This window comes from Taudactylus pleione, unplaced genomic scaffold (genome assembly GCF_031769625.1).
Source record: "Taudactylus pleione unplaced genomic scaffold, aTauple2 ptg000522l, whole genome shotgun sequence".
NCBI classification, from domain to species: Eukaryota; Metazoa; Chordata; class Amphibia; order Anura; family Myobatrachidae; genus Taudactylus; species Taudactylus pleione.
In genome coordinates this window covers 854,688-869,321 of record NW_028284924.1, presented here as the reverse complement: position 1 = coordinate 869,321, position 14,634 = coordinate 854,688, and the positions used below count along the sequence as shown (strand labels likewise).

Here is a 14,634-nt window from a genome sequence, read left to right as displayed (position 1 = left end):
CACTATACCTGGATACAGTCACTACAGAACACACATTAGACCGGTACATACACTATAGCTGGATAAAGTCACTACAGAACACATAGTATGACTGGTACATACACTCTACCTGGATACAATCACTACAGAACACCCAGTATGGCCGGTACATACACTATATCTGGATACAGTCACTACAGAACACACAGTATGATACTCTATACCTGTATCTGCCCCTACAGAACACACAGCATGACCTGGATACAGTCACTAAAGAACACACAGTATGATCGGTACATAAACTATAGCTGGATACAGTCACTATAAAATATGAGATATGGTAAGAACTTACCCTTGTTATCTCTATTTCAACGAAGTCCATAGGGTTCCACAGGATACCTTGGGGTATAGGTGTGACGTCAGTCGCAGGGCACCAAAGAGTTAAGCTTTCAGCCTCCCAGGATGCACTAGGTCCCCCTCCTATACCCCGCCCCCGGGCCAAGGCACCTCAGTTAGTTACCAAGCCATAGGCCGGAGGAGGAGAAGGAAGAGAGAGAACAAAGATCTGGACACATACAAGAATCACATTCTCACCAGAGGGAGACGGAAAACCGGTGACCAGAGCAAAGCCCATCTGCAGCACAGGTGCGACAGGGCGGGAGTCCTGTGGAACCCTATGGACTTCGTAGAAATAGAGATAACAAGGGTAAGTTCTTACCATATCTCATATTTTCTACTTCAGGGTCCATAGGGTATCCACAGGATACCTTGGGGATGTCCCAAAGCAGTATCCTTTAAGGGTGGGGACGCTCCTGTGCAGAAAGGAGAATCCGCCGCCCGAAGGAAGCATCCTGAGAGGCGAAGGTGTCAAACCAGTAATACCTCACGAAGGTATGGACAGAAGACCACGTAGCAGCCTTGCAGATCTGAACTGCCGAGGCACCACGTCGAGCTGCCCACGAAGGACCCACAGACCTAGTGGAATGAGCCTTCAGAGAAGGAGGGACCGGTAGGCCTTCATGAAGATAAGCTTCAGAAATAGCCATACGGATCCAGGCTGCCAAAGTTTGCTTTGAAGCAGGCCAACCCTTTTTACAGAAGCCATAGAGGACAACAAAGCGTCCGACTTCCTAAACAAAGAAGTGCGGTCAACATAAGTCCTTAAGGCCCGCACAACATCCAAAGAGGCCTCACCCACGGAAAGACCCGGTGAGTTAAAGGCCGGAACAACTATTTCCTCGTTAACATGAAACTGGGAAACAACTTTGGGAAGAAACTTGGGCCGAGTGCGGAGCACTGCCCTGTTCCCATGAAAAACCAAGAAAGGGGGTCTACAAGAAAGAGCCCCTAACTCAGAAACACGTCTGGCTGAAGCAACGGCCAGAAGGAAAACAGTCTTAGCTGTTAGCCATTTAATATCCACTGAGCCCAGTGGTTCAAACGGCGGTCCTTGGAGAGCCCTCAGGACCACAGCCAAATCCCAAGGCGCCACAGGTGGAACAAAGGGCGGCTGAATACGGAGAACACCTTGCATAAAGGTGCGCACATCCGGGATTGTAGCAATCCTACGGTGAAACCAGACAGATAGGGCCGAAACCTGTACCTTCAAAGAAGCAAGGCGAAGCCCATGATCTAGTCCCGCTTGCAGGAAGGCGAGAATCCGAGACAGACGAAACTCCCGCGGTGCATAACCTCTCGGTCGACACCACTGGAAGAACATATGCCACACGCGATGGTATATCCTCGCGGAAGACGGTTTCCGAGCTCGTAACATGGTACGCACCACAGAGCTGGAAAACCCCCAGGACCTCAGCATGGCCGTCTCAACAGCCACGCCGCCAAAGACAGCCGAGTCAGGTCCGGGTGAAGACAAGGACCCTGAGACAGAAGGTCCGGTCGTAGCGGCAACCGCAGAGGACTGTCCACGGACAGACCCTGAAGGTCTGAGAACCAGTGCCGTCTGGGCCACGCGGGAGCTATCAACAGGAGCGTCCCTCCTTCCTGTTTGAATTTCCGGATTACCCGTGGAAGAAGGGAGACCGGAGGGAACAGGTATGCGAACCTGAACGTCCACCGGACGGACAGAGCATCCACCAGAGACGCCCCTTCGTCTCTTGTGCGAGACCCGTACACCGGCAACTTGTTGTTGTGCCGGGACGCCATGAGGTCGATTTCTGGAAGACCCCACCTGTCCACCAGTAGTTGAAAAACGTCCGGGTGCAGGGACCATTCCCCTGGATGAACGTCCTGGCGACTTAGAAAGTCTGCCTCCCAATTTAGCACTCCCGGGATGAAGACCGCTGATATGGCCGGAAGATTGCGCTCCGCCCAAACCAGGATCCGAGAGACCTCTACGAGAGCCGCCCGACTGCGAGTTCCTCCTTGCCTGTTTATGTAGGCCACGGTGGTAGCATTGTCCGACTGGACCTGCACCGGGTGACCCTGGAGAAACCGCTGTGCCTGCAGGAGAGCATTGAAGACCGCACGGAGTTCCAAGATATTTATTGGAAGCTCCGCTTCTGTCGGTGTCCACCTGCCCTGGAACAAGTGTGGACCCGAAACTGCTCCCCAGCCCCGAAGACTGGCGTCCGTTGTCAACAGGACCCAATTTGGAACCCAGAACGGACGTCCCTTGTTGAGGTGGGTCGTCTTTAACCACCACGCAAGGGACAGGCGAACCTCCGGGGTGAGCAAAATCGTCTGGAACTTCAGAGACTGAGGCAGCCCGTTCCACTTGGACAGGATCAGGTGCTGCAGAGGTCTGGAGTGAAACTGGGCGTATTCCACCATGTCGAACACCGACACCATGGAGCCCAGTAACCTCATCGCCGAGTGTAAGGACACCCGGCGGCTGTGCAGACAACTGCGCACCCTTGACTGTAAAGCAGAGATCTTGTCCTCCGTCACGAAGATCCTTTGCTGTCCCGAGTCCAATAAGGCTCCAAGATGCAGAATCCTCCGAGACGGGATTAGAGTGGACTTCTGCCAGTTGATTAGCCAGCCGTGCCATTGCAGCAGTGCAATGGTCAGGTCCAAGTGGTGTAACAGGAGCTCTGGAGATCCTGCCACCAATAACAGGTCGTCCAAGTACGGCAACATGCGGACTCCTTGCAGCCGCAGAGAAGCCGCCATGACCGCCATAGCGTCCTGTAAGTTCAATGACACCATGTAGTCCCCAGGTTCCAGCGCCAGAATGATGGACCGTAGGGTCTCCATCCGAAACTTCGGGACCCACAAAGACTTGTTGAGTGCTTTGAGGTTGAGAATCGGACGATATGACCCATTGGGTTTCTGTACCAAAAAAAGATTTGAATAGAAACCCTGGCCCCTCTGGGAGAATGGAACAGGCACTATAACTCCAGCCTGGAGCATAGTGTGCAATACCTTCCGCAGCTCCGTAGCCTTGTTCCGGTCTGATGGTAGACCCGTGGTGAAGAATCGAGCCGGGGGTCTGTGCCGGAAGGAGAGGGCGTACCCGTGAGAGACCACCTCCAGAACCCAAGTGTCTGTCGTAGTGAACGACCAACACCGGGAGAACTGCAGCAGGCGGCCTCCCACCCTGGGATCCCCCAAGGGGAGACCCGGACCGTCAGGCCGCAGGCTTGTCATCTGGCTTGGGGGCCGGACGTCTGGTACTCCATGCCTGTTTCCGGGGCTTGACCGATTTCTTAGGGCCAGCCTGTCGAGGAAACGACTGTGGTTTGGGCCTGCCCTGGGCCCTAGATGACCGAAAGGACGATGGTCCAGAACCAGAAGGAGCAGCGGCCGACGGGAGACAAGCAGATTTGGCTGCCGCCAGCGTGGCCACAATCTTATCCAGATCCGGACCGAAGAGAACTTCTCCGGTAAACGGCAACGCTTCCAGACCTTTCTTGGATCTGCGTCCGCCTTCCAGGATCGCAGCCACAAGGTGCGACGAGCAGCTACCGCTGCTGAAGAAATTCTAGACACCAGAGTACTAATGTCTAGAGCCGCCTCGTTGATGTAGGTGGCCGAATCACGGAGATTGCCAATCAACTCCGCCTGTTCGGCCGGACAGTCGGATTCAAAAGAAGCCTCTAATGAATCCGCCCAGCGCTCCATCGCTCTGGCAACCCAGCAAATGGCCATAGCCGGCCGTGCTGCCCCCCCTGCAAGGGAATAAGCAGACTTCAGGCAGATTTCTACCTTGCGGTCCGTAGCATCCTTAAGGGAGGACATGGATGGCATCGGCAATGTGGCACTACGGACAAGACGGGTCACGTGAGAATCCACCTGTGGAGGGGATTCACACTTAGCAAAATAATTATCCGCGAACGGATAAGCCACCGCCAGGCGTCTCTGCGGCTGGTATCTTTTGCCAGGTTGTTTCCACGCCTCCTCTAAATGGTCCACCAACTGACCCGAAAGAGGAAAGACTGTGGCATCGCCCTTCACATCTTTGAAAAAGGCATACTTAGATTTAGCCGCTGGGGGAACTTCGTCCTCAATCACCATGGCTGTGCGGACCGCCCGAATAAGTCCAGGAATATATACTTTGGACTTAGCATCAGCGTCCTTAGTATGGAAAGGTTCCTGATCGTAAGGATCCAGAATCTCCCCATCATCAGACGTCCCTTCGTCATCCTCATAAGGAGCGGACAGAGACGCCACCGGCCTTTTATGAGGCCGCATCACAGACTCCCCTTGCAACACATCCGACAAGTGCTGTACAGAACTCGTCAGGGAGTTAACCCACGCTGGCTCCTGAGAACCCGGGAGCGGGGAAATAGGGAGACTGTGGGGTACCACCAATTGTCGTGGGAACCCCTGCATGGGTGACGACACCACAGACTGCTGGGACAAACCCATCGGAGTAAACGCGGGCTGCGGAGCTAACTGGCCCACTAAAGCTGTTAACGCCTGAGCGAAACAAGCCCAGGGCGGCTCCTGTACCGGTGCTGTAACCGTAATAGGCCGCGCCATGGACAAACACTGCCGGCAAAGGCCCTCCGCGCTACCCTCCCCCTCCGCTAACGGTACTTTGCACGTGGTACACTGTAGCCGGAGGGGAAAATCACTTTCAGACATGATGGCACCACGTATGTGACCTCTCTCACCAATTAAGTATTAAATAGGCGAGAGACCACCCTGCAGCACCGCACCGCAAGGGCTTTAGCAGAAAGAACAGGGACAGTAATAAAGCTGACAGTTTAGAGAAGAAAAGTTACAGGCAGCGCTAGCACAGTCACATACAATGCAGAGAAATAACAATTCCTGCACTAACAGCGCTGATCACTCAACTACACAGACACAGGGCCTGGTAGGACACAGCGCTGCATACACAGACCTGAGCCACAGCGGAGGAGAGGTATGCGGGGGGACCCAGACCACGATGCTTCCTTCCAGACTTCCAGCAGCGTTCACCATGCGTTGCAGAGAAGATGGCCGCCGAGGAGCAGAGAGAAGCTGGCCTGGGGGAGGAGCGCTGACACAGGACCAGTCAGCACAGTGCAGAGAGGGCTGTGTGCAGCGGGGGAGGCGCCGGCTGTGAGACAGGGAAGGCGCGCTCCCCTGGCATGCATTTAACCCCTGGGACGCCGCAGCGCTACCGCTCTGCTGCGGTCCGCTGTCCCAGGGGGTAGTGGAAGCGCAGGTTGGTCGCCTGGCTCCACGCTGCAGCCAGTCCCCAGGGAGCCCCCTGCCTGGGGACTTAGGACCATGTGATCAGCGGGGACCCACCGCGGAACCCCGCTGCTTACCTCTGTCCCCCTTGAATCCGGCCATGGTCCGGAACATCTGGGGTCACCGCTAGCTGTGACCCCAGACGCCCACCAGCATCCCCGGATCAGTACCGGCGTTCTGGTACCGGCGGGGTGTAGGGAAGACAGCATGGACGTCAGGACTGACTGTCCATGCTGTTCATCCAGATGTGCAGCCACAGCTGCATGAAGAAAAAGCTTCAGGGGCTCTTCTAGCCCCCACTCCAACAGGTGCACCCGACTCCGGCCGGGCACCAAACTAAACTGAGGTGCCTTGGCCCGGGGGCGGGGTATAGGAGGGGGACCTAGTGCATCCTGGGAGGCTGAAAGCTTAACTCTTTGGTGCCCTGCGACTGACGTCACACCTATACCCCAAGGTATCCTGTGGATACCCTATGGACCCTGAAGTAGAAAACACACAGTATGATACACTTTACCTGGATACAATCACAACAGAACACACAGTATGACTGGTACATACACTATATCTGGATACAGTCACTACAGAGCACACAGTAGACCGGTACATACACTCTACCTGGATTCAGTCACAACAGAACACACAGTATGACGGGTACATACACTATATCTGGATACAGTCACTACAGAACACACAGTATGATACACTTTACCTGGATACAATCACTACAGAACACCCAGTATGACCGGTACATACACTATATCTGGATACAGTCACTACAGAACACACAGTATGACTGGTACATACACTATATCTGGATACAGTCACTACAGAACACACAGTATGACTGGTACATACACTATACCTGGATACAGTCACTACAGAACACACAGTATGACCGGTACATACACCATACCTGGATACAGTCACTATAGAACACACAGTATGACCGGTATATACACTATACCTGGATACAGTCACTACAGAACACACAGTATGATTGGTACATACACTATACCTGGATACAGTCACTACAGAACACACAGTATGATTGGTACATATACTATAGCTGGATATAGTCACTACAGAACTCACAGTATGACCGGTACATACACTACAGAACTCACAGTATGACTGGTACATACACTATACCTGGATACAGTCACTACAGAACACCCAGTATGACCGGTACATACACCATACCTGGATACAGTCACTACAGAACACACAGCATGACTGGTACATACACTATAGCTGGATACATTTATGATCGGTACTCACTATCTCTGTATGCGGGTGATGATACCGCTGAATGCTGCCTGCACATCGGCTGGGGAAGATGTGGCGATGGTCGGCAGTTTCCCTGATAGCTGTTCTCTGAGATACTGTAAAATTATAATGACGTATATATTACATTATTGTTTCATACAGGAACCCTGAACCCTTTATCTTAAATACTGTAATCTTCAAAGTCTCCAACTGACCTCTCTAAGGGGTCTAATTACTACCATGGATGGAGATAAAGTAAACGGAGATAAGGTACCAGCCAATCAGCTCCTGACTGCCATTCACAGACTGTGTTTGAATAATGACAGTTAGGAGCTGGTTGGCTGGTAATTTATATCCGTTGACTTTTTCTCCATCCAAGTAAATAGACCTACAAGTCATTTCTGACTGACTAGCGACTGTCTAGTGGAGCTTGTGGCAGAGGCAGATTATCTAAAAATATTATCCAGGAGAGCCAGTGGGGGAGATTTATCAAACCTACTAAAGTGAAGAAGCTGAACTGTTATCCACAGCAACCAATCAGATTGTAGCTACCATTTTATAGAATAAATAATCGCTTGAATCTGATTGGTTGCTATGGGAAACATCTCTAGTTGTCCTCTTTAGAATATTTGATAAATCTCCGCCCAGAGCTCAAACTCCATTGAATCCTTACCCTGTCCTGTCCTTTGCCCTCCAAAACGGACACTGGTACAATTACGTACTGTACCAACACCAAGCTTGGCTATGAAGAGACGGTTTGATAAACATTTGTAAGAGATAATAATTGGAGGCTCTTTTTATTGAGGCTCAGAGGACTTTACAAACTGCTAAAGTCAGAACATTGAATTGGGAGGAAAACGAAGGAATGTTTTATTTCTTTCTCACAAATAACATTTGCAGCTTTGTTAAAATAAATAAGAGTTTGGGACATTTTTTTTTAGAGAAGTGCTGCAATGATAGCAGCTTGTGTATTTGTTGTTTAATAGGCTCGTAATCACCTACCGGTCTACATCATTTCCTACATGCCCTTACGGTTCCGCTAGTCCTTACCTGTCCATGCCAGTCCGATGTGTTAACCAGGATCACACTTTCGGGAAGTTGCTGCTCTGGTCCCAGAATCTCATTTAGTTCATCAAATACGGATTTTCGGGGGACCTGAGGAGCGAGATAGGTTGTACATAAGCAACTTCATACTGTATGACCTTCGTTCACACACAACACAAACATTTGTAGCAATACCATGAAGTGATAAAATCTTTATTTTGACCTTTGCTGATGTCGGTGTTTGAACAGAATATATTAACGAGGATGAAGCAACAATAGGCCCCATGTTTAGTAGCCTGCAAGACGCATGCAGCAGCGAGATATCGACCATGTAGCCACTAGATTTAAAGCGGCAACTTTTTTAAGGCAAAATCGGGGTCACTCCTAGATCGACAAGTCTACGATGATATTTAATCACTCATAAAATTTACATTATTCATTCAGCCCTTGTCAGTATCCTCATTGAGGACGGGATGTACTAAATGGGGAAATGATTTAAAACAGCCGAAAATGCAATTTTCTCGGGTTTTACCGCATACCCCATATGTACAAAGCACCGGAATGCTTTGTCCCGGTGGGTAACGCCATCTTCCCAATAGAAGCCTATGGGCTTTTTTCTGGGAGGCTCCCATTGAGAGCGATCCGATCGGAACCCTCCCATCATCCCCCGCGGCCGGCATGCGCCGAAGGACGCCAGAGGGACTTCTGGGTGTTAAACCTGGAAGCCCCTCTAGTTGGGGATTGCAAAGGACAGTTCTTATCAGGAGACCTGTCCTTTACAGTATTCTAGGTACATACCGCGGTAATCAACCGTACCCGAAGAGAGGCGGAATGTACCGCGTCGCGGATGCGATGCTTAGTACATCCCGTCCTGATTCAGAGATAGGGAACCCGACAATCCGATACGTCAACTATATATTCAACACTCCCTGTTACTATGGGCCTGATTCATTACCGATTGTAACTGAGATTACGCACGCAATCGGCCGATTGTTGCGCTCTGCGCATTTGTATGCATCGCAGTGTGCGAACCAGCCGCTGCGATCGGGACTGTGACTACGCAGACCCATCGCAGAGCGATTGACTGGAAGTGCAGTTTGTGGGAGGTGATGGGGGGTGGTCGACGAAACGCAGGCGTGCCAGTGAGTATGACCGCCGTTGCATGGGCGTGCATAAATTATCCACTGCGATTGCTTACGCAGCCTGAGGCCGGAAAGCATGCGACGAGGTTAGCAATTCCTGAGTAATGTCAGAGCTTGTGCAAGTGTGCGTGAGGCTGCAATAGTACTCGATGTTACCGATGGTTTCGCAGTCTTGCTAAGGATTACGGATGTGTGTATGGTAAAGTGGGCGTCCTTATGCTGTGCTGCGATGGCATAGTGATTGCAGTGGATTAGCACACTATCGCAGTGAGACTGCGTGCGTAATCGCTATTGCAATCGTAGTTGCGATCCATAATGAACCAGGCCCTATGGTCGTAGAAGTACTTTACATTGGATTTGGTAAAATACAGGCAACCAATGTAGGATGGACAGAGCTTGTTTTGACTGGTGGAGAGGCTGCATTTCAGGAGATGCCAGGGCTTGCAAGATGAAGTGATCATAAAGACATACGGGCAACACAGGCGAGAGATCAGAAGAGGACAGATTATTATGTATCAGTGGGTGTAAAGTCACAGCCAATGCACAGTAACATTCATGGTGTGTGTGTGTGTGTGTGTGTGTGTGTGTGTGTGTGTGTGTGTGTGTGTGTGTGTGTGTGTGTGTGTGTGTGTGTGTGTGTGTGTGTGTGTGTGTGTGTGTGTGTGTTGTCACAAAGTGTGACTAAAATGGGCAGATGACAATTCATAAATGTAACCTCCTGGAGGGGTCTGAGATGTGACCCTGGTGTAAGTGTACTGTTGATAATGATGACGATTGGTTGCACACGGCACACGCCCATTTATGCAAAACCCTTAAAACTGCTGCAGCTCTTTTAAAATTGACATCACCTGGCAGAGTACACTCGTTTCACACAAATAAAGACTGCATCATGCTCAGCTGGGGAAGCTGCATCAAACCCAGGTACGCCAAAGGGAGGAAGCCGCAGCTTAAAGGTGCCTACACACTGGGCGATAAAGTGGACGACTGAACGATAACGCGGGTCGTTCGTCATCATCGTTCATCGGGCTGACATGCAGGCCAACCTGACGATCTCGTCAGGTTGCTGCATGTCAGGGAATGGGGGAGAGAGCCCGTTGCTGAACAATATCGTTAATGATATCGTTCAGCGGCTGTGCTCAATGTCATGAATGACACTGAGCACAGCCTGCCGGGGACAACACTACACGATATCGCTCAGGGAGCATATCGTGTAGTGTGTACCCACCATAAGGCTTGTGCATGCGACTGTGTCTAAATAAGTTGCAAAAAAGCACTCAAAGAAGTAGCGAGTCTGTATGCAACTGACTCTGAATAAGGACCTGTGTTAGGAGAGACAGCAAGGCGTAAACGTAATAGCCTGCGACTTGCAGGCATCAGCGAGGTTCCAGCGAGTCCGGCCAATGTATTAAAGTGGCAATCATTTAAAAGGCAAAAACCAGGAACATCGGGTCGACTTGCTGGGATCTTGCTGATACATGCAAGTGGCAGGCTATTAAATTGACCCCTTGCTGTCACTCAAGAAGCTTGGAGAGGCATGGGAGATGGGACATGGAAGATGGGACAGTAATCTGAGAGAGGGGTTGGGTCAAGATTACAGATATTGTTTAAGAATAGGGTGAGCACAAGAGAAATGATCACCTGATTCTTTGGGGGATGGGGTAAAGAGACCCGGTAATATAGTGTGAGGAGAATAAGAAAGTATATACTTTCTCTTCATTATTGGAGGGATGGGTTCCAGACTATAGATAGACAGTAAAAAGGTTGACAATGTCTAGATAGACACAAGGGGTAAATTTACTAAAGTGAGAGTTTTTAGAAGAGAGTTTTAAAAGTGAAGTTGCCCATAGCAAACAATCAGATTCTAGCTATTATCTTCTAGAAGGTGCTAGTTAAATGTTAAGTAGAATCTAATTGTTTGCTATGGGCAACATCACTTTTAAAACTCACTTCTAAAAACTCTCACTTTAGTACATTTACCCCCAGATGTTAGACAGTCAGTTGGTCGACTTGGACAAAAGGTCGACTGGGACAAAAGGTGGACACACTAAAGGTCGACATGTAGGAAGGCCATGGTATAACATACCTTCGTTAACTCTTTTTCTTCGAGGTCCATGGGGTCCACAGCCAATACGTTGGGGTATAAGATCCCGGTCACCAAACAGTTAAACAAACGAGCTCTCTGCTCCCAGGATAGACCGGGTCCCTCCATCATATACCCCGCCTCCGGCCCCAGGCAGCCAGTTCGTTACCAAGCTCAAGCAGGTGAAGACAAAAAAGATAAGTAAGAAGAACCCATACTCACTAGTCCAGTCTATCATAGAGAAAGGAAAATTTACGGAGACCCCCGGAACTACACGTGCGTTAGGGTGGATGTCCTATGGACCCCATGGACCTCGATTTTCTTCGTTGGGGTCCATGGGGTCCACAGCCAATACGTTGGGGATAGCCCAAAGCACTAATCCCTACGGGCGAGAACGCTCCTGGTCTCGGAAGAGAGGAGAATCCTACGCCCGAAGGAGGCATCCTGAGAGGCAAAGGTGTAAAATGCATAAAATTTGCTAAAAGTATGGATGGAAGACCATGTGGCTGCCCTGCACAACTGGTCAGCAGAGGCGACCCGACGGGCCACCCACGAAGGCCCTACTGATCAAGTAGAATGTGCCGTCACGGAGTCAGGCACCCGCAGACCAGCCTGTGTATAAGCTTGTGAAATTGCCAGTGTCTGCTTATTGGCTGGCCAGCCACGCTTATGACAACCATAAAGCACAAAATGGGAATCAGACTTCCTCAACTTGCTGGTGCGCTTCACATAAATTTGTAGCGCACGGACAACATCTAGGGAAGCCTCTCCTATGGAGAGACCTGCATCCTGAAAAGCTGGGACCACAATCTCTTCATTTAAATGGAACCTAGATACCACTTTTGGAAGGTAACTCTCCGTAGTATGCAAAAAAGGGAGCGCGGAAGGAAAGCCCAGCTAGATCCGATACTCTGCGTGCAGATGCAAGAGCAAGAAGAAAAACTGTCTTTGCTGTTAACCACTTGAAGTCTATTGAATTCAAAGGTTCAAACGGGGAAGCCTGTAAGACCCAGAGAACTAGTGTCAAATCCCACAGAACCACCGGGGGAACAAAGGGAGGCTGAATCCTCAGCACCCCCTGAAAAAACGTCCTTACATCTGGCATCAGGGCGATTTTCTGTTGGAACCAGACAGAAAGGGCAGAAACCTGTACCCTCGAGGTGGCTAGGCGGAGCCCTTTTTCCAGACTGCTTTGAAGAAAATCAAGCACTCTAGAAACCTGAAAACTTTCCGGGTCATATTTCCTCAGTTTACACCACTGAAAAAAAGAATGCCAAATTCTATAGTAAATACGGGCTGAGGATGGTTTACGTGCCTTCAGCATCGTCTGTATCACGGACTCAGAAAACTTTTTCTTCCTCAAGACAGAGGCCTCAAGAGTCATGCCGTCAAAGATAGCAGATGTAGATCCGGGTACCAGCAGGGACCCTGTACTAACAGATCCGGTCTCAACGGAAGGGGCCATGGAGTGTCCATGGAGAGACTGTACCCGTAGATCGGTGAAACAATGAAGTCTCGGCCATGCCGGAGCTATTAATATCACCGTGCTGCCCTCTTGCTTGATCTTCCTGATAATTCTGGGAAGAAGAGCAAACCGCGGGAAGAGATATGCTAGCCTGTAACACCATTTTACCGCCAATGCATCTACAAACTCGGCCATCGGATCCCTGGTCCAGGATCCGTACCTGGGAACCTTGTTGTTTCTTCTTGATGCCATGAGGTCTATTTCTGGTAGACCCCATCTGTCCACTAGGTTTTGAAATACCTGTGGATGCAGGGCCCACTCTCCTGCATTTATCTCCTCCCGACTGAGAAAGTCTGCCTCCCAATTCAGGACTCCCGGAATGAATACGGCAGATATTGTGGGGAGATGATGCTCTGCCCACACTAGAATCCTTGACACTTCTGCCAAGGTAGCAGACTCCTTGTGCCTCCCTGATGATTTAGGTAGGCTACCGCGGTGCAATTTTCGGGCTGTTTCTGCACAGGCTTGGCTTTTAAAATTTCCCGAGCCTGAACTAAAGCTTTGAATATTGCTCTTAGTTCCAGGATATTTATGGATAGATGGCTTTCCGCCTCTGTCCACTTCCCCTGAAAAGTGTGTGATCCTGTCATCGCTCCCCAGCCCTGAAGACTGGCATCAGTCTTGAGCAATGTGAAAATCCGATACCCAAAAGGGGCAATGCTGTCTGAGATGCCTTGTCTGCAACCACCACGACAGGGATAATCGCACTTCCGGAGAGAGATGCAGTATCTGGGACTTGATCGTGCTGTAATCCTAGTTCCAGTGCGACAGAATCAACTGCTGCAATGGTCTGGAGTGAAATTGAGTGTATTCCACCATACTGAAAGTGGACACCATTGACCCCAGCACCTGCATAGCTGACTGGACAGATATTTGTCTGTTGAGAAGCAGTCTGCGTATTCGCAATTGTAGGGCAAGAATCTTCTCCTTTGGCAGACATATTCTCTGTGCCACGGAGTCCAATCTTGCCCCTAAGTGACACCTGCTGTACTGGAAGGGGTGATGACTTCTTCCAGTTTATAATCCAGCCGGGACTGTACAGACAGGACACCGTCAGTCCCAAATGATTCTGTAACTGCTGCAGAGACCGACCTAGCAACAGGAGATCGTCCAAGTAAGGCAAAATCCTGACACCCTGGCGTCTGAGACATGCCATCATTACTGCAATCACCTTGGTGAACACCCGGGGAGCTGTGGAGAGGCCAAATGGCAGGGCCTGAAACTGAAAATGTTCTCCCCCTACCGCAAACCGTAGAAATTGTTGATGGGGCCGGGTGATTGGTATGTGGAGGTATGCATCCTGTATATCCAAGGACACCATATAACCCCCCCGTTCCATTGCCAACATGATCGACAGCGACGTTTCCATACGGAACCCGAGGGCTCGAATAAACTTGTTGAGCTCTTTCAAATTCAGAATGGGGCGGTATGATCCATTCGGTTTCTGAACAAAAAACAGATTGGAATAAAACCCCTTCCGTAATTGGTTTCCTAGCAACTTAATAAAAACTTCTCACGCTAGTAGGGATTGGATTGCTTGTTGAAGGGCCAAAGCCCTTACAGAACCCTCCTTCGGATTTACGCCGAAAAATCTCTGAGGAGGACTTCTCCAAAAGGTCAGGGCGTACCCCTGAGAGACCACTCCCCGAACCCAGGCATCCTCTGTTGTGAGGTACCAGGTTTCTGAAAACCGAAGAAGTCAGCCCCCTACCCTGGGATCCCCCATCAGGCCACTGGTTTATCCTGGATTCTGGAAACTGGACGCTTGTTTTGCCAGGGTTTCCTAGGTCCTGTTTTCTTAGCCGAAAATCTTGCTGAGGGCGGACCTCTGGTCTTGCCCTGTGGTCGGAAACCTCGAAAAGGACAACCGTCTGGGTTTAGCCAAAGCTGCTGAAGGTAGAACCACAGCTTTTGAGGCTGCCATTGTGGCCACAATTTTGTCCAATTCTGGACCA

The 14,634-nt window shown here is 50.2% G+C and overlaps 1 protein-coding gene across 4 annotated transcripts in view; it reads right to left on the bottom strand.

Moving 5' to 3' along the window:
* Positions 1-14,634, bottom strand: part of LOC148501272 (phosphofurin acidic cluster sorting protein 2-like) — a 137,691-nt gene that overhangs the window by 56,563 nt on the left and 66,494 nt on the right. For all 4 annotated transcript variants that reach the window (XM_088450675.1, XM_088450677.1, XM_088450676.1 and 1 more), the window contains exons 14-15: positions 7,939-8,043; positions 6,901-7,004 (exon numbers count right to left, since the gene is read on the bottom strand). In XM_088450675.1, the coding sequence (XP_088306801.1) occupies positions 6,901-7,004; positions 7,939-8,043 (209 nt within the window). The remainder of the gene's footprint in view (positions 1-6,900; positions 7,005-7,938; positions 8,044-14,634) is intronic.